The 21,227-nt window shown below is 39.9% G+C and overlaps 1 protein-coding gene across 2 annotated transcripts in view; it reads right to left on the minus strand.

The window, feature by feature from the left end:
* The window catches only part of LOC130187502 (MAM domain-containing glycosylphosphatidylinositol anchor protein 2-like), a 173,370-nt gene that overhangs the window by 22,169 nt on the left and 129,974 nt on the right, over positions 1–21,227 (minus strand). For both annotated transcript variants that reach the window (XM_056405174.1, XM_056405173.1), the window contains exons 11-12: positions 14,825–14,973; positions 6,228–6,405 (exon numbers count right to left, since the gene is read on the minus strand). In XM_056405174.1, the coding sequence (XP_056261149.1) occupies positions 6,228–6,405; positions 14,825–14,973 (327 nt within the window). The remainder of the gene's footprint in view (positions 1–6,227; positions 6,406–14,824; positions 14,974–21,227) is intronic.

Below are 21,227 nucleotides of genomic sequence, written 5' to 3' on the forward strand. Positions count from 1 at the left end.
GAGGGAGGAAATCATCCGGGCTGTTGCAGGGAAAATGTTTGAGATGACAACTTACAGCCTCAGGCCCGTGAAATGGATGCTGAGTTTTCCGACAAAATTCTATTTTTTCAACCGACCCCCCCACCCCCTCCGCTGCTTGCCGGCTCTTTCCCTCTCCACCTCCCGTTTCTTACGACTCTCCTCACTTCTTCCCCAATCCTGACCCCTCCTCTCTCCCTCTTTCTTCCAAGGCTCTGATTATGAAAATATGTTTCGTTGTCAGTTTTTTTTTTTACCTGCAGCTTGCACAGGCTGACTCCCTGTGCCTTAGTCCAGCTGAATGTGTCTGCTCAAGCAGTGTCTCTACCCCGACTGAGGAAATCAAGCTGAGCACAGAGCAGGCCCAGAGGCTACTTTACCACTGCTGTGCATACACACGCTTTCTTTAAAACACACATACACACACTAACAGATGATTTAGTTTACAATTTGGTTGACTGTATTGGATGTGGGGAAAACAAACAAGGAATAAAATAAATTGAGACTTAGATCTGTTGTTTACTCAACCAGTTTGAAATAAATCATTCTTTTCAGAAATTTCAGTTCTGTCTTTAAATACTTTTGTAGCCCCTGAAAACGTTAGACCTCAAATGCTCTTCTCAGAATGCAGTGTTGTTAAAGCACAGGCGTGAAGAGCCCTCAAGCGAGCTGCAAAAGCTTTAAAAATTTATCTCTTATTTCTTTCTTAACACTGCAGCACTCCGCTTTCCCCTTCAGCCAAAGAAGCCTCAAATAATGATCAAGGATGAAATGTAATTTTGATAGTTCTCAAGATAAACAGTCCCAGTGATCTTGGAGTGAAGTGAACTCTTTGAAAACTCCTGTTACGACAGGTCATGTACTCAACCCACGTATTAGGTGAATGTCTGTCTGACTCCTGGTTTCTACTTTTCCAACTGAGAGGACAAAACAAACTGCTGCTCGATGCATGAGTGCCTTCCATCCAAATTGCCTAATTTTGATTGAAACACAAAGTGAGCTCATTGACCGTCAAAGGACAGTGGTCCGTAGAGGCTGTTTCAGATACAAACACTGACTTCATCTTGGCAGGATTCCCTGCCCACTGGTCTGCGGCTGTATTACAAAGCATGGCTGCAGCCAAGTGTCCTCATAGACAACAGCGGCCCGGCTTCTTTTTCTTTTTTTTTTTTCTTTTCCCACTGACCTCATATAATCCACGCTCTCCAACATTCCCATCCATCATGTTTAGGGGGTCTGGGTGGGTGCCATGACGGTCTGAGAAAGCCCTGTGATTGCTTCACAGCTCCAACCATAAGTTGGAATAATAACAGCGTGGGTAAATGTAATTCAGCAATCCTCCCCTCATGTCTCCCTGACAAAAATTAAACAGGCAACATCACACTATTGTACCCTTCAATCAAACTCTTATTCACAGGATGTACTGCTCCGCACAGGTCCTGCAGTAACACACACAGACACATGGACACACCCACACACAACCAACCCATGTACAATTATCTCCTACAGTACGTGTGATCTCGTTCCTGCATCAGCCAGCGTATGCCACACTGATGCAAGCCACTGAATCCTTAATGGACTTCAATATGGATGAGCTTTACTGTGGTTTAAATCTTAAGCAGAGAACTGAGACAAAGAAAAAGGTGTGGGAAAAAAAAAATAAGTCAGTGTGAGACATGCAGTTAGACAAAAAGAAGACAAGAAGGGTGTGTCACTCCTATCTTCTTTGTGATTAAAATTTGTCATATCATGATATTAATGATGCGATGTGATGATGTATTTATGTCGTGATTATATAAACAGGATGCAAAAAAAAGGAAGCAACTTAGTGGTTTGGGTATAAAAGGATAAAAGATCACATCCACAACAAACTGAGATAGAAGAAAGGGGAAATGCAACAGACTTATTTTACCATCTCGAGCAAAGAAGCCTATTTGAGTGTGAGGCAATCCATGAATCACAGCGTGCAGCTGGTCTAAAAAGATACACGAAACATATTTGCAGAGCACAACCAAAGAGTTGGCAGGTTGTATTCCATGAAGGATTCCCATGATACATACAAACAGCATGAGCTTGTATTCAAAATAAATACTGATCATGACCATGACACGTGTTTCTGTTTCTGCAATAAAGAATTCAGTATATTTTTGGGGTATTTTATCATTTTGTTATGAATTAAGTTAGCGCAAAAATAACCTGCAATATCAATATTATGTTAAAGGAATATTTCTGCATTTTGGGAAATACATTTATTCGCTTTGTTGCAGATTACTTTTCTTGCAGAGTTCGATGTTAGATGTTCGATACCAATCCGTTCTCTGTGCACTAAATATCTAGCTGTAGCCAGCAGCTGCTTAGCTTAGCTTAGCTTAAGGACTGGAAATGGGGTATGCAGGGCAATAGAAAAACATCAGGACCAGGAGAAGACTGTAATTAATGTGAGATTTAGTGGGATTTGACTTTGGGAGAGGCATCTTACCGTATGTGTCGCTATGAGATGAATAAAAATGGAATAAAAATGGAATATTAAGAAATAGCAGTGGTGTTTTACTGTGAGGGTTGACAGGAGGCTTAAACATTAAATCCTCCTTCTTGGAGGAATCCAGAGAGAGAGAGAGAGAGAAGTGCTATGAGGAACGCCAAACAGATGCTGAGTTTGTCACTGCAGCAAAAAGTGTCGTTGGAGCTTGGTGACACAACCATCCTTCATCCTACAGCTGGGGACACTATAACTGCTTTTGTGTTTTCTTGCCAACTCACAGAAAAACTGCTACTATTGGCTTTACGTGCATCACAATGATCCCTCGATCTATTGGGCAATGATGAGAAAACTCGCTCTTACTTCGATTTTAGACATAACAGGACACTGATGTTTACACTTACAGCTAATAAACAGCTTAACAGTTATATGTATTTGGTTTTGTTGTTTGTTTCCATACACACATTCATTTTTAGGGTCATGGGAACTACAGCCTATATGCTCCAGTGAACTGCAGGAAGTACCATGTTCATCATTGTATGGTAAACACACAAACACACTCACATTCACACCTGAGGGTTATTTGGAGACACATAACCTGTATATAGTTTTTATTGTTGAGGAAACTACAGCTGTGAAGCAACAGTGCTGACCACTGATGAAAACTGTGATGGACTGCTATAGTCTGAGTTTAAATGTACTTTGAAGAGTATTCTCTTGATGTTTTCGATTAAAGATTTAAAGGTTTTATTTGTCCCATATGTATGTATACAATAGCAGTGTTACAACAGCCATGTGCAATAAAGGATCATAAATAGAATATAAGGCTATAAATGAGAACTAGAAAAAGGAAAATAAAGGATAGAAAAAAACCCCTGAAAGATACAAAATTAGAAATATGTGTAATATAACTACTTAAATTGTTTATATTGGCCCCAGTGTGTAGGTGGGTTGTGCATAGTAATAACAACACTTTCAGTTTAATAATGTGAGGAGAAGTGCATTTTTGTTTTCGCATGTTTGTGGATGGAAACACAAAAGACATCGCCAGCTGGGCGACTCCAAAAGAAACTGGGACATTGTGGCATGTATACACACCTGATCATTGCTACCTGCCTGCCCATCTGCACAGGTATGTCTTTGGCTCGAGTGACTAAGTATAAAGTCGGAGCAACTCAAACAAGCAGCAGAGCTTTTTCTTCCTACATTACATACATGCTAATTGTAGACAGTGTATACTAATCATACAAATACACAGTGTTTGTTGTTGGAAAACAAAAAAAAGATGTTCACAAAGCTGTTAACCACCATCAACAATTTCTTTTAGTTTTTTTTTGTATCTGTTAGTATGGCTCCTCCTTTTGACTTTGTGCATTGCATTGTGGGAGAGGACAACAGCACACTCAAAAATCAGGGTTTCTCACTCACGGTTTTAAGTAAACAAAGGTGTAGGTATGGATTTGGGACTCACTAACGTTGGCCTTGCATCAGCAGATTGGCATTATCTGCTTTACAAATGCTGCGCAATCACCGGCTCATTCACCAACTGCTTGGCTACCAGCTGACTAATATTTTTCAATCATACTCCACTATAACAACATCTTGTTATTAATCTGCTCAGTATTTAGCTCCAATGTCAAAGCCATTGTTTTCGCTGCAGCTCCCTCCACCGCACAAGCCTCCGCTTTATGCTCTAAATTCTTGGTATTGTTGCTTTGACTAGGATGTAATGTTTGTATATGCATTATCTAAGAGTGGATAAGTTCTTCCTGCAGAATCTGTGTTGCTGCTTGGATTCTTTTAGTATTCCCTGAACCAGCAGTGCCTTTTTTCACCAAGTCTAACCGTATACCCATTTGCCGTAAATTCGGCAACGTGTCTCAAAAGTCTGTCTGTTCGCAATGAAAGTGCTAAATGTAGATACATGTCGCTGGTCCAGGTCTTGGTACGGGAATAACTGGGTTTCTCTTTCTCCCATTAAAATATTACGTTATATTTATATAACCAGATATAGGTTGAGGCCCGAATGTAAAACATGTTTGTCATTATTGACAATAAATGACAAACATACTAAAGCAATTACAAAATCACACACATTCATCTATGTTCACCATGAACCTGTGAAACCACGACGCCATCGAGTTACGACTTGCATACGGATGATGAAAGGGAGGTGATAATAGAGATGATCACGGTCTGTATTTCACACGTCAGTCGGGACGTCTTACGGGACACTGATCTCTCTGAGCAGAGTGGATTCGGCTCAGCCCTACGTTAGCCTGCTGCAGTGACACTACGCGCTGTGCGTGGGAGAACAGAGCGGCCCTAGAGTGATAATTAGTCCGGTCTCTAGTTGGGCAGGCGATTTGAACTGGCTCTTCTTTCCTTTTTTTTTTTTTTTTTAACTTTGTTCCGTCTGTATCTCCCTTTTCTCGTCAGTCCCAACTTGGCTGCCTCCATCTCCCCTTCTGTGCCTCTCTCTGTCTTAATTAGCCTCAATTGTCTTTACTTCACTTTCATCGGTTTCAGTTTTATTCAGTTCAGTTGAATTCAAGGTTTAGCACAGGCCACACAAAATCACAAACCACCACAAAAGTAACAGAGCAGAGAAACTTTATGTCTGTTTCTCTTCTTCTTCTCTTTCCCAATTCTCTTTCCACCAGTCATGATGAGCTGCAGTGAAACTGAATTATTCACAAATGCAGCAGCACCACTCAGGAAGCGCTCAGCAGTCAGTGATAGACAGAAAACAGTCAGCCAGTTTGTTTCTCAAAATGCACATCTCAAGTACCTGTGCATCTGTTCACTGGCACTGCTGGGCCAACTGTGGATACTACTGTAGCTTTTGTGTTTCAGCCAGTATATCATCCCACAGGCTGAAGAATCTACCTCCATTTTCAAGCTGCTATTTCATTCTGCAGAGAAATACAGTGTGGTTTGATGTATTTTCACTGGCCTGAACAGTGCCCAGTAATCTCCATGATGTCATTCTGGCTGCCACACTATAACTGCAGTCCTGATTCAAAACCTACCCTACCTACCCTTTTTAATGCTACTTATTATCTGGCCAAATGTTCTGGGGTAAAGCGGAGTGGCTTTTTTTGGTGGGACTACATGTTTAAGTCTACTACTAAATGTCTGAGTCATCTGATGTCTTGATATCAGCATGATCTCTCAAGCACAGAAACAAGTCATCAGTCTTTGCCCCAGTCCAGGATAGACCAGACTCGGGCAATAAAGGTCACGAGGAAGGAGATGATTTGTCAGTTAATCAGCATTCATTTAGCTCAAACTGGCAAAGAAGCACAGCAAGCTGATTTCAAGCTGCCTTCCGATGACTGGATGTGCTGGATGCAATTCAAATCATTTTAATGAGTTCACTTTTTACTGGTGCTGCCTCACACATATCATACATAATACATCATCGTCGTGATCATCATAATGATTGCTGATACCAGCGTGAACTTTTGATATCCATCAGTGTTGATGAACATGTGTCATAATGCAGCAGCACAATTTCCGAGCTGGAGTTAGTTTGTGAGTTAGCTGAAGGATAACATTACCAGCTGGAGCCATAATTCTTCCACCTGTGCAAACACATGTGTAACTGAATGTTGCTCTCGCGCCTTACCCAACCCTGCTCTATTTTCCAAACTACAGGATGAGTAGACTCATGACAGTTGTCCACATAAGACCTCCCTAGAATTAATACGCAGTACGCAGCACTTACCACTGTAGGTGACGATACGGATGGTGGAGTCGCCCTCTCCGAAACGCGTGATGGGGGTGAGGCGCACTTCGTAAGATTCAGGCTTTATCAGCTCAGTCAGGTTGTGCGTCATGAGCTCTCCTTTGTTGATTGTTCCATCCACAGGGATCTCTTGTTCCCACCAGCGCTGCAACCCCATCTGGAGGCAAAGAGGAACCGCAAGACAATTGGATCTTTAAAAATCACTTATAAGACACTTATAACTTACACAAACACGCAAACATTTTATACATGACTGACCTTACAAAAAGCATGAAATGTCAACCGGAGTCTCCTGCTTCAGAAGCTGTCAGGTTTGTAATCATCAGCATTGAAATGGTTTGTTTCATATTTTACCCAAAGGTTTCAGACGGTTGAAGTTCAAGGTAATCCTATGACCTACAATACAAGTCAGCCTATAACACGCAGAGACCCCCCTCTGTTTTTATTATATGTGAATGGCTTATTGGTTTCACATAAGAAAGAGGACACACTAAAGAAAATCTTGAATAAGATGGTCCTGTATTGTAGACAATAGATTGTCTCTTTTATTTGGATTCAATCCTAGCTAAGGAAGCTCGACCAGTATTGTCCTAAATGGACAGTTTATTTTCTGCAAAACTCTGTTGGAGACCACTGAACCAGGTTAAAGGAAGTAAAGGAAGAGATGATCAGAATATTCAGTCTGTAAATTATTTGAAAGTCTCCAAAATATTCCTCAAGTTAACCACGGATCTCTCAGGCCAAGTTACACAGGATTCTGTTGGCACATTGTTGGTGGACAGTTTTCCCCACAGCTCAAGAGGTTACCTTTCACGGATAAAGTCATAGAAGTACAACCCAGTGAGGTACGCAATATTTTTAATAAGAGAAGCTCATGCCCTCCAGAATCACTCGTGAGTGTTAAACCGACTGCCTCTAGCCTTGTTACCTTTTTGAAAAACCACAAACAAGAACATCTTCATCAAACATCATTTGGCCGGCTACTCGAGGGGCATTTACTTGAGCTGGCTGCTGATGCAAAATCAAATAAGCTCCCCAAAAACCGATTGTCAGTCAGCCATCAATTTAGTTTTGCTTTATTTTATTGAATGACTGTAGCCTTAACACAAACAAAGAGATATTCTCATGACACAATACCAACATCGTTATCTGTCCCTTTAGATTCTTTGGTGCTGTGGAACTGGAATATTTTACATTTGCACATTAAAATATTCTCAATTTAATTGTCATCATCCCATCGTAGTGGCGTAGTGACAGAGTAGTGACAGGAAAGGCAAGCAGTGCTTGACCAGTTAAAGCTAAAAATAGACATCAATTATAACGACACTAAAGTGGAAGCGATATCTATCCTCACATCTCAGAACAGCGTTCTGTCCCATAAAGGATCTGATAATGCTTGTTTGCACTCATCATGTAATTTACTGAGATCAATTATGATATGCACACATTATTTTAGACATGCACAGATGCGTTTGGAAACTGGACTTATGCATTAGAAAATTACTTCAACAGTCTTTTCTTCCAGAGCGCTAAGATGTAGTAATAGCAAGAAATCGAGGGAATTACAATGTGATCATCTACTAATCATCTTGGTCAACGTGCGACAAGGAGTAAGTCTGTTTGGTGGAGCAGCTATTAATAACCCCTATTGCAAGGAAAGCTCTAATACACGTTAAGATGTTACACATGTAACATAATACCCAAGCCTTTTAATTCTGCTCTGCTTTGTAGTTCTTATTAATATCATTTCCTTTCTGTTAACCAAGGTATAGGGCTCTAGGTGCAAGAGGCAGGAAAAAACAGGATTCTGCATTGTCAGTGGAGTGTGTCACTGTGAGTTAATGGTAAATATTTTTGAAGATGACCACAGATGTTTGCTTGCCTAACTGTAAAAGTCACCGCATTCCGTTGCTCTACAGATTTTGTATCTTGATTCACCACAAAAAAAAAAAAGAGCATGTACAGCACAAAGGACATTCTTCTGGGAATTCAGAGTTTGCTCCTGGGAACATATTGCGTATATGACCACAACAAATATGTATTTCACTTTGCCATCAGTGTAGGATGTTCCCTCTCATCTGCCAATTAACCTTGTCTATAGGCATTTATATGATCCGCCAAACATTAAATGCTGTACAACAAAAACCTTTTTTTCTCTGTAAGCTGTTGACAGCTAACTGCTCATTAGCCACATTTACTTTGAAAGCAGCTCCCAGCCTCTGAATTCAAAGGCTGTTATTAGCAAGTGGCAGCGATAGTCTTATATTTTGCAGAGAGAAAAATCTTGATTCATTTTTCACATTTAAGATATGCAACAGTCTGCATTATACAGGCATTAGCAAGTACAGTAAGGACAAAATCTTTGTGCAATGTACATGATTGCTTCATTTTTGTCCCCCGGTTTTCTTAATCATGTTTTACCGTCCCTTTATACATGGACCTTGAACTGACAGGAATCTTATATCTGGTCTTTCAACAATGCAGAGCTTTCTCTTAGGAGACTAAGCTCAGGTATCATACAGAAATTAGCTCATGCTTTTCATGCCTTGTGATACAATACAGGCCCTCTGACATTCAAAGAAACAGAACGAGGGTATGTTGCTGCATTCGCTTGGGGGGGGGGGGGGGGGGGGGGGCAAGAGAAGTAGGGTACATTTTATCCTTGAGAATCAGTTTAAGGGGGAGAGCTGCACAAAGACAAGTTACAGCTTCTGCATCACAATGAGTGACTATACATGCCCTTCTCAGTCAAAAGAAAAGAGGAAGTGTGTTACTTGCAGAGAGAGACAGAGATAGAGTGAATGAAGGTGTGATAGCAGTGAAGCAGTGTGTGTGTGTGTGTGCGTGTGTGTGCGCATGTGTGTGTGAGAACAATACCAATTAAGTAATTACTTAGAGCCTGGATGAACCACAATTATGGGGTGCAAGTTTTCATCACCATTAGTTTGCAGGTAAATAGAGTGTTTTGTCTGTCACTGGTAATTGCAGATGGTGCACTTGTCCCCACCTATCCTTTGAAAATTTTAGCTTTTCTACAAAGTACAAAACGCATTGCAGTAAATCGCCATAAACTACACGGTGTTGGCCTGTAAGCGTGTGTGTTTGTGTTCCAACGCTCTAAACGGAGGAAGTATCATATTCAGCACGTTTGATTTTTCAGTAACAGTGAAATCAAAGATTCGATACAAATGGTGAAAAAAGTACATCTGCTGTTTGTAATTAGACACCAATGTAAAAAAAAACCAAAAACCCCCCCAAAAAACCGATACATCCATTTTGGTCTGAGTTTGTATTTGGCATTCTGGGTAACGTCTGCACACTGGTGGTGAAGGATTTAGAGTTGCAACATTGAGAAGTTATTAATACACTGATATTTATACTCATGAGCAAATACATGATACTGTTTATTTAACAATGAGCAAAAACCAAATGGAACACATGAACACCAGTATACCAATAAGTAGTATGTATTAAGCCAATTGGCCCAATTAATGTGTTTTAAGGAGTGGTACCATTTGGGCAGAAAAAAATTCTTGCTGTCCAGTGAAAACCATGTATCTCCACAATGTCAAGTTTTCAAGAACAACACTGTTTTCAGGTTGGTGACTATGCTTTTTTCAGAAAATGCAGTGTTTTTTTTTTTTAATTGTTAATTTTACCTAAAAACCTGGAATTTTCTCAACAGATACAGGAAGACTCAATCTGAAAAAAAAATGGTCCACCTCATTTGTAGATTCCTGGATGAAGGGACAACATTCCTGTCCCAAGCTATCTCTTCTGAAAATCAGCCACAACACGCATCAAATCTCACCCACATGCTTTTTTCTTTTTCTTTTTTGTATTTCGGTGTATTTGCTTTATTTTTCTTTGACCCCTGTGACCTGCAAACCGAACAACCAAATGCTCTGATTTGAACTCATCCTACAGCATAATAAAATCCACTTTACCCCTATTTACTGAAGACAGTGGTGGGTCAGGCAGAGCACTAATGTTGTTGTTATGTGTTTGGTTACCAGCTGCAGGATGAACCAAACGGCTGGTTCATCCTGCAGGTGTACAGTGCGGCCATTATGAAATTATTTGAGACTTTTCGCTCTCAGTCTGCTGATATACTCCCTCCACCACCCAAACGCCCCTGTCTGTCCTCAGATTCAGATCCCATCAGATCCTTTGTTGCAGCACATTTTCCTACAAAGGGCTCAGCCTTGTACACCAAATCAAGCTCTATAACCATTTTCTATAAATCGTCCATTATTTTGCGCCTGTAGCTGAAATTGGCTATTTGTTATCAGTTTGAATGATATAAAACTGCAGATATTTGAATGGCTAATAACCTTGAAAACCTGATGCTAAAACATGAGTGAGACCTATATAAAATCTTGATCCAATATTTGCCAGTGGTCGAGTTAAGTTCTGATGAAACAAGCACTTATTTGAGTGTTATTACTTTATGAAATTAATAAAATTTTCTTATTACTTTAGTGTAATGGAAAAGACTGTGTAGGTCTCAGAAAAAAAAAGGAAATTTCATTTTGAATGGATTTGTTTCCAGATTGTAATGGGAGCACCATGACAATTACTTCAGGAGGATCTCTTGGAGGGTTGTATCTTATCTCATTTTATACACAATTCCCACTCTACATGGCTTTATTTGCTTATGTCCACGTGTTTATCTAATACTGTGAGCATAAATAACAGCTTTAATGTCACAGTCTGCCTCCTTGTTCCCCTTGGTCCCTGTCTCAACGCCTTGCTCACGTCCCTCCATCTCCACGTTCTCCCTTTCAGACCTGCCATTCTTCATGCGCCCACCAGATGTCCCTGGACTTTTTTTCACTATTTCACTTGTTCACCTGTTCCACATCTCCAATCAATCTGAGCTTCCCTCTACGCTCACACACCTGAACCCAGTTCCCTCATCGCCCCAGCCTCTGTACAAACCTGCCACTTTCACCGGTTCTTTGTCGGATCGTCTGCTTATGTCTCCCTGTGTTTTCCCTGTGTTTCCTGCTACCAGCATGTGTTAGCTTGTTTCTCGCCTGCCTACCTGTTTGTCATCTCATCTGCCTGTAAGCCTGTTTTTCACCATTAAAGAATCTTCACTGAATCTGTCTGCATTTGGGTCCTCCCTGCCTGTGCTGTTTCCAGAAACCCTGACAGCTAATATAAATATATGTGTAGCTGTATATCCGTTTTGGAGACTGGTGTCAGATATATGAAAAAAAAAATAAACAAAAAAAACAAAAAACAAAAAAAATTTAATTGGGGACTGGTTAGTGTTGTTGTGTGTCTTTGTGTGCGTGCGTGTTTTTGGGTGTGCGTGTGTTTCCCAAAGCACCAGGCAGATGGAGGCCTTAAATGCTAATCTTGGCAAATGCCGCCTCAAATTCCAAATTCCAAACGGAAGCAAATAGTTTCTACACCAAAAAGGAATTGTGCTTAAACACGCAAACCAAATGAAACTTGAAGTGTTTATGTAGAAAACATTTCCCTTTTCAGACATTTTGAATCATGCACATATACACTGGCTTATGGATTTTGCACCTTTGTTTTGATTCCCATTAACGTTCGCTGAATCCCTGTGTCTGTGCTCAATTAAGTTTTCTTTTTACATCCCATTACCTTTCATTCTCCACATTTTCCCCACCGAGGCAGAGTGCCATATTGATTTAATTTCATTTGATTGCAGTGGCAGTTCATGGGGTTTTTATGGCAACTTTAAAAAACAGCAGGATTGATCAAAAGGATAACTGGAGCCAAAAGAAACACAGGAGTAGTCAAAGTGACGGTGTAATGTTAGACGAGCGCTGATCTACTGTAGATTGCCTGCATGTAATTAGTATGGCTCCTATTGATCTGCTCGCACACACTGACTTGACAGATCAATTGAAAAAGACGAAGGATAAGGGGGAGAGGAAGGAAGAGTAGGATGAAGCAGCTCTAACGTGTGGGTTGAAAAAGTTATTTTGCAGGGGTTGGAGACAACCAATCAAGCTTCCGGACAGAAGAGAAGGTTTTGAAGTAGCAGGCTACAGTATCAAAACAAGAGCAAATGTCACACCTTTCCATTGCATCCTTGACAGGTGAGGTGATTTGTGTTTTGTGATTCTTGCTTGTGCATGCCTTTCAGCTAAGGCTTCATTCCTATTTCCCCTTCAGCTAGGCTGTCAGTCACGAGGGCACTGGACGATAACACAAAGCAATCCATTACGGATGCAGAAGGTCTACCAGTATTAATTCAAAAGTAGCGAGTGAAAATGATAATAATTCTCAGGGAACGGCAGCGGAGTTGCTGCTGGATCTATAAATAGATCGAAGTGGTGTAGTCCACGTGCCGGAGCTTTCTTTACTGCACCACTCTCAGTCTGGGGGTATCTGCATTTATTTATTTACAGAAGGAGCTTCTCCTCCTACTCATTTCGCTCCTCTCTGTCATTTCTTCTTGCTCGCTGCCTTTATTCTTCTGCTTCTTTCCCGTTCCAACTCTTCATCACCAAAAGACATTACAAAGAATTGTATTATCTGTCCAAATCAATACTAGAAGCTGAGACTCAATCAATCACAGGGAGTAAACTGTATAGTAAATTCTGCCAAAAAGTCCCTACAGCAAAGAATCTCTTTCATCTAAGACAATGGAAGATTGGTTGTTATGCCTCGGAGGAAGGAAATAATGGTCACACAATGTACCCTCTTGAGATATCAAGGCAAGAAGGTGGAAAGAAATTAATTTGCCCAAACACTGATTCTCTGCTAAAACTGACTGTTCTCTTTTTAATAAACAAATGCATAAAAAAAATGTAACGTTAATGTAATTACCGTGGGTGCGTTCTAGCACAGATGCATATAATGTTTGAAAAAAAAAAAAAAAAAAACTGTGCGTGGGACCAGCTGAAAATAGGAAAAGCAAATGTATATTCCTGGCAAGTTTTCACACAAATGTCTGGCAAACGCGAACATGGTCTCTGCAAGCACAACATCATTTATTACCAAACAGACCAACTGAGATAGTTGACACAAAAATCATTGCACTACACAAACATAACTGGTTTAGATTGTGTTTTCAAGCTTCAATTCCTTGAGGGTGTAGTGTGAAACAAACATGAAATTATATTATTCATCGCAAACACAACTGTCAGGCTATGCGCGCTAATTCTGAGCGGAACAGAGATGGATTTAGCATTGCAGCATGTGCTATATTTCTTTGATATATGCTTAAAAAAAAGAAGAAGAAGAAGAAGAAAAAAAAAAAAAATAAATAAAAAACTGGCTCCCTAATGGCAGCTCAGTGCTTTCATGCAAAGGCAACCTGAAAACCTGCGGACTTAATGGAGCTAGTTCACTGTTTCGAACATTATCTAAAGGTGGTACCTCAGCTGCTGCTGTAAATAAAAAACTATAAAGACAAAATGCAATCCACATCACCATGGGGTGTGGGGGTGGGGTGGGGTGGGGGGGCTATACATTGATTGCCAAAGAGAGAAAATGTAACCATGTCATCCATCAATTCTGTCTGCCTGTCATCTGTGGAGTTTACTTGAGAACCAGGGAAAACAGGAGCTACGCTTGTTCTTTCTCTCTGCGGGGTTCCCTTCCACTCCTCTGACTGAGCATCTGATGGAGAGCAAAAACAGAAGCAGTTCGTGGAAACCATGGAACTCGCTCAACCGACTGCCCTTGACAGGTTCTTAGTGATTCTGTTTGGCCCACAGAGGCTCATTCACATCCTCAAAAACTGCAGAATAAGACAGACAATGAATCGAGGCGTAAGATTTGGCGCTGTCAAACGGAATACAACACGTAAGCACAAGCTGTGCCGACACTTCTATCACATGCTTAAACTGGCAATAAAAAAAGATTTTTACTGCCCTGTGGCACAAAACCGACTCTAATTCGTCTGCGAAGGGTCAAAAAAGAGTCTGGCCAATATCATTCACTCGATGATTATTGTACCAGGAGCCAACATTAAAAACGTATGTTCTGGCTGTAACAAAAGCTCCTTGATAATAGAGAGTTCAGAGGGAATGAATAACACTTTGGAGAGTGATAATCATGAATGATGCATCTATAGCTGAAGTCACAAATAGGCGGGCTGCAGTCCCGGTCCAGACCCAGATGCCGTCCTGTCCAGACTCCCAACTGAAACCTATAAGTTATTGAGAATTATTCAATTTTGACGTAAATTTAGCCTTTACCGCACCGGTCACATGATGCCTACTCAGCCAATCATTGTGATTCGAGTCAATGAGTGAGAAACGCATGGTCAGACAAAACAAGAGGTGGTCAGAGAAACACGTGTGAAAAGTGGGGGAGTGGGATATAAGGGAAAGAAAGAGAAAAAGAAGTGCTAAAGCTGTTCAATTGTTAAGATGTGTTGAGACTGTTTATTATAAAAATGGTTGGGACTGTTAAGGTGTGTAAATAGTTAGCAAAAAAGAAGAAAAGGGAAACTCAAGTAACACTTCTTATTTAATTTTTCTATAACTAAGTACTATATTTAAGATGCACATTATTTTCCTTATCTATAGGTTAAACAGAGGAAACAAATCATCAGGCAGGACAACTCTTAGCCAGTCTACCTGTCTGATGCCCAGTCTGTAGGCGACAATGCGGTCCACAGCATTGGGGTTCATCTGGGTCCACTGGAGTTTGAAGCCGTAGACTCTGGGTCTGTTCTGCCACAGAGGGCTGTAGGTATCATAGTAGAACTCCGGGGCGTACGCCTTTCCTGAGAGACAAAGCACAATGATAATGATACGAAATGCTTCAATGCTCACGTACGATGAAAAACACATCAAAGACTAGAAACCATTAAGTGGAATTTAAGGGGTTCCAGCAACACATCTTTCACACACCACGTCTCCGGTTTGTAATGTCACCCTGATGACATCACTGGGGTATTTTTTTTCAAACATCTGAGAGGTCCCTTCAGAGCCATGGAAGACAATATAAAACAGCTTTTATAAGCTGAGTAGTATTTGCTCGATTAGTGAGCTGAACCTTATGTGTAAGATAATAAACTATATAATGATAATAAACTTTATTTATATAAACAGCAGTTACAAAGTGCTTCACAAATGGTAATGAAAATGCATAAAACTCAACTATAAAAACAATACAGTGAACCAAACAAAACCACAAGACGGATACAACCGACAGGAATAGAAACAGCGTGTCCCTTTATGATTTGGTTAAAAGCTTGAACACTGATGAAGCATATTATGACAAATGCTCAAGACTTGCAGCCTGATGAGAGCAGTGCCACACATTGACACTAACATTTGTGGAGTGAATTATGGCAGATTTGGGAAAAAAAAGATCTTTTTTTTTTTTTTTAGATCTTTTACAGCATTTTTCGGATTTCACAGTAAGAATGTGATGAATTTAATAGATATACAAATGGAAAACGGCAAAAAAAAAGAGTTAAAGGTCAGTGTGATTAGGGCTATTAGTGAAATAATTTCAGAATGCTGCTAGGTTATAATAACAACGATACTTTTGCTGGAGCCCTTTAATTTTCACACAATGCAGGCATACTCTTACACATAAGTGTTTTGTTTTTAATGTTTCATTTGTTAACAGTAAGAATTATTTCAAGCCAAAATGGGAGCTGAATTAGCATGACAAAGATGTACAGTATCTCTTATCTTCACTACATAGTGTTTGTTTTATTTTTACCCACTCTATATGATATTCCTTGTTGCTGCTATGACCCAGTTTTCCCTCAAGGATCATTAAAGTTTCATCTTATGTTACGTGACAGAGAACATTCATGGCACAGAATCAAGGCATGTACCAGATTGTAGAGATCCTGACACTCAACACAAAAGCCTCCCCAGCAAAAAAAAATAATGTCATACAGCTGGATCTGAACTAACACGCAGATCTCAAACCTTTTCTTTCAATAACACGGTTTGCTTTGTTGGAATCTGTGAGGATTTATTGTCTACAGAATTGTGGCTTGAACTGAATAAATCTTTTGAATAAAGTTTTCAGTTTTCCAGTCACAGTCTGCAAGCCGATTTCTGACAGTTGAAGGAGCTGGCAGAACATTTCACTTTAATAAATATCTAGAAACAAGCCTATAGGATGACCTTCCAGGCAAAGAATAGCAATTCACCTCAATGACACGTTGTTGCGTTTGTCCTTCTGCTATTTGGGCTGTTTCATTGAATACACAATACCCGAGGTAGATGACTGTTAATAACCATGGAAAAGACAGTAGAGCAGCCATTGTTAGCTCAAACAAAAGCAGCACTGGGATTTGATGCACCCACACAGAGATACAGTAAGTAGTTGATGTATGTAAGGCAATTAGATAAACCTGTCAAGTTAGTTTATGTCACTGATGAAATATAATGGCATTATTTTAGTAAATGGTTTTAGTCTAGTCTCTTGGGTCTCTTGGTGTGAAAAGATCCTTGAACCATAGGTTTCCTTTGGCTTAACTTTAAGAATGACACTCAAGGGAGGGAGTAAACTAGGAGCCTTGGGAGTCTGTAAAGGTCATAGGTTCAAACAGATGTCTGCTTTTAATTTGCTGTGTCACTGCTTACAACAGGCTAGTGGTTCTTAATCCTAAACTGAATCTGAACCGTGTAAAAGGCTATATATTTTTTTTATTGTCAACAAATCCAATGAAAAGAACAAATTAGTTAAACATAAAAAAAGAGGATATTGTGTTTCATCTTCAAGATTCTTCAGTAGGAACGAATGAGCTTGGGACGACAGCCACAGACAGGAAGGATAGGCAGTAATTGAGAGACCCGCACATTGTTGGTTTGGTCTTTTCATGACATTTTTAACAGATAACACCAGCCGTATCATTTAAGGAGAATTCATACGTAGGAAAAACAGTCACAGTGCTGGAGGAATCTGAGCTATGCTATTATCATGGAGCATTGATTGACAAAGATGAGATGAATTCTACCACAAGGAAAACAATATGGGGCAAACACTGCGGAATAGTCAATTAGACAGGAGAAAACATCATAAATAATACACTGAAAAATGTAATAATTTCTTAGCACCGTAGTCAAGGTGTAAACACATGCATTTCGGATAGAATCATTCAAATTTACATAAATCAAAAGCAGTGAGGTGCCTTTGTAGGAGGAAGAAAAAACAAGTTTAGCGGTTTCATTTGGCCTCTGACTGCTTTGATCAATTCTCATAATCGTCCATGATAATAAGTCAAAGTCAACACTGAGGGCATTTTGTTCTGCATTTTAGACAATAAATCAGGTTAATGGTGCTTTGGGCAGCCAACTGCAGATCACTTGGCCTTTACATGGATAAAGCTATTTAAAATACAATATTTTGATCAGGGGGAAAGGCACACTCATTCATCAGCCAGATAAAATCACCCAGAGAGAAAATAAAAAGTGAAAGCAAGAGAAATACTGTTAATAATTAAACAATGTAATTCATCCTTCAATGTTTTGACTTTCTGTAGAGTTAAGAAATGCATCTGGAAAGGCGACCAGCAGTCTACTGCAAGGTAAACCTTTCTGTTATAACTGACGACGCCATAATGTAAACTGCTTACATGCCTTGCTGAAATGCTAATGCAACCAGAAAAACATTTTCCAACAAAAAAAAAAAAAAAATGCAAAGATAATTACTGTCTGCACTTCACTTGGCACTGTTTCGCTGTATAGAGCCAGCTGTGTTTACAGGATACTGTACAGCAAATGTTACATAAGCCAGCCTGGTAGATAGTGTCAGTTTTGTTCATGCAGTTTATACTGTACAGTCAGGCCGATAAGGAAAAGAAGAGGCTGTAATTTGCAGTAAAGCAAAGGCACAAAAGGTTAATTAAACTGACTTCTTTCCCTGTATGTTTTCACAAGTCGTCTTTAAAGATTCCAACACAGACTGATTCAGGAACACATGACTGAGAGGACTGAAAACACACACACACACACACACACACACACACACACACACACACACACATGCACGCACACACAGACTGTGCCTTTAGAACCAACTCAACCATCACATCATCAGTAAGTTTTATTTTGAGAAAAATATTTCAAATTAAATTTCTCTAGTGCGCATTCACAGCAAAAGCAGAAACATTCAGAAACACTGGTGAGTTGTTGTCTATTCAAATATACAGTGTAATTAAGCAAGATGGCCCTCACTCCTAATAATACGTTATGTGTGGTGAAGCACATTACCTAACCCACTTACACTGCTTGAAACAGATAACCCTGGGTGGGAGACATCAAACATAAAGTACAGAAAGACTTAATTGATTTTTTAAAATCCTGTTTATAACAGCAGAACCAATGCAATGATTCATAACAGCTCAGTGAAAAAGCCCTTCAGGCTAGAAGTTGACCTTGTTTGCCGACTTCCTTTTTCATTTTTTAAGGGTTTATGAACATGTTTTCTTCTTCAGGAAAACACTTTGTCCCACCATATGCTGAGTGTTCCTATATAGTGCCGGGCTGATGTGTGATCTCGGCTTTTGTGGCAGAAATGACGCTTACATATGGATGCACAGCTGGCCGAGACAAACACCACCATACGAATACCTAACTGACTATGGGGAAAAGGCATTAGAGACACTAGAAGACTCGGTGGTAATTGCCTGGTTGTGTCCTTCTTGGGTGGAGAAATGAAATCTCTCTGTGGTTTTTTTCTTCTTTTAGGGAAATTTAGAACATTGAACTTGTAATGAGTCATTTCAACCCTTACTATTCAGTTAATTTTCTACTTCCGCCTTCCTTGACTAATCCATTTAAAAAAAAAAAACCCAAACATTTCTAATCAATTGTATTAACTGGGATTGAATTTTGTTTGTCTTGACCCTGTGTGACATCTGATTTTATCCATCTTGGCAAATAGAGGGCCAGTCGGGAGTGACTAATCTTGTGATATTGTATTGATATAAAAGAAGCAGAACCACAAAAAATAGGTCAGGAAAAAAAAAAAAAAAAAAAAAAAAACGAGAAAAGGACAGAAAAATAGATTGTCAGTCCTTCAAACCTGAGCCACTTTCAGTCTGATTGGAGATAACATTATTCATATGCTGCCTTTTTACTCTGACCATGTAATGTCACTCATTACAACCTACAGGATTCATCAATGTCAGTTTGCCTCTTTGAGCCGCGGAAAGTATTCAACATCATTCTCCATTTACCGCAGGGGTGAAATTCAGCCCAGGTGAACCAGGCACAGACTATAAAGGCAGAAAGCCGAGTTGCTTAAAACCATGTCTGCAACTCAAAGCTGAGGCGCAGATCGGAGACCAAGGCTGATAAGGTTTATAAACCGCTGAGATAGAGGAGTGTGCTGGTTTGAAGGTAAAATGTATTTAGTCTTTTTTTTTTCTTTTATTTGAAGATATGATAAAGACAAAAATAACAGACAAAACATCGGATCGTACCAGCTCTAAAAAGGCCTCGGAGGGTTATTTAAAAACACACCTCAAAGAGCCAAACAAACATACAAAAAAATAAATAAATTGAGATGACAAAAGCATTACTCAAAACAGATGATGGATTAAGTAATAATATATTAAAATACACTGAACGCGGCTAAGGCATACAGATGGAGATGAAATAGTCAGTGTGTGTGTGTGTGTGCGTGTGCGTGTGTGTGTGTGTGTGTGTGTGTGTGTGAGTCACAATAAAAGGAAACACAATTCCCTCCTAAGATTAAGATATCTGATTGCAGCCAACTTTGGGCACCATGTTCCACAATGTAATTTCTGCATCATTAAGAACATTGGCTACAATAAAAAGGGAAACTGGAACCATACAAGCACATCATCATTTCGAATCTGAATTCATTTTATGAGCAAACTCGCAAAATACAGACAATGAACATCTGAACATTGTCCCTGAGAATTTTCTTGTTCTTTTCTTCTAATTGACGAAAGACTGCCAAGAAGAGGGATTAAGTGGGAGAGAAATGAGAAACATTGCTCCCCCTTTCTGTATATTGTTGAGGAGACTGGTCAATGAAGGGAAAGGGGGAGGAAGCTGTGTGGACTAGCACTATATAATCAGTTAGTCTACTATAAATGTTACTTTTGCAATGATTAGAAAAATATGATATCCTAAATGGGGACTCCACTGATTTTACGGAAGAGGTTTATTTTACTCATCATGGTAAATGCCACACAGGCCAGTTCAGAATATCTCACCTCTGCTGCTTCCTTTTTTTCTTCACTCTGTCTCTGTACAGTCCCCCAGCTTTATGAAAGTGCAACATTAAATTGCTGGATTACCACTTGAAATTTCATGCCTGTTCATTTCGGTACCTGTGTTTCATCCAATCACGGCTTCATCAGTGCACATTTACAGCCTAAGGACAGGATGTACAGTAAAAGCAGACTGGTGCATAAATCACCTCATCAGATTAGAATCAGAATCAGAGAAGAAATTCCGCCTGAAGATTTTTTTATTTTATTTTTCCCAGTTCTAACTCTTCAGAGGAAAATGATTTCAGTATTTGCTAAAAAAACTCAGGGTTCCCATGACAGAAAGCCTGAGCCAAATTCGGTGGTACACATTACATCCCTCTGAGGGGTCTCTCCTCTGGCACAATTTAATGGCCAACTTGGCTATACAGCCAAGTCACTGTTTCCACAGATGTCCCAATGGCTTGGCACATGGGCATCCATGCACATGCACACACTCTCCCCTGGCATAATATACTTTCTGAGGCAACAGCGTTTATCTAGTCCTGACAATGGCCCGCTGCCCGACTTTGGTGTGTTTACATGTGTCTGTCACCATGGTAACAAACATGTTTTGCATGGTGGTTTTGAGTGGATCCGTGAGTTTAATCGAGACACTGTGGCTTCAGGCCAAACATCCTGACTGATACGTTTATTACACATCTACAAAGCCTGAGAAGACGTGGCGGGAGAGCGGTGAGGCTGTATCCACAGAAGTGTCTACCTGTCTTCACTCTGTAAAGTGAGCAAACCAAGATACCACCTAACTGCATGAACCATAACAA

This window comes from Seriola aureovittata, chromosome 19 (genome assembly GCF_021018895.1).
Source record: "Seriola aureovittata isolate HTS-2021-v1 ecotype China chromosome 19, ASM2101889v1, whole genome shotgun sequence".
NCBI classification, from domain to species: domain Eukaryota; kingdom Metazoa; phylum Chordata; class Actinopteri; order Carangiformes; family Carangidae; genus Seriola; species Seriola aureovittata.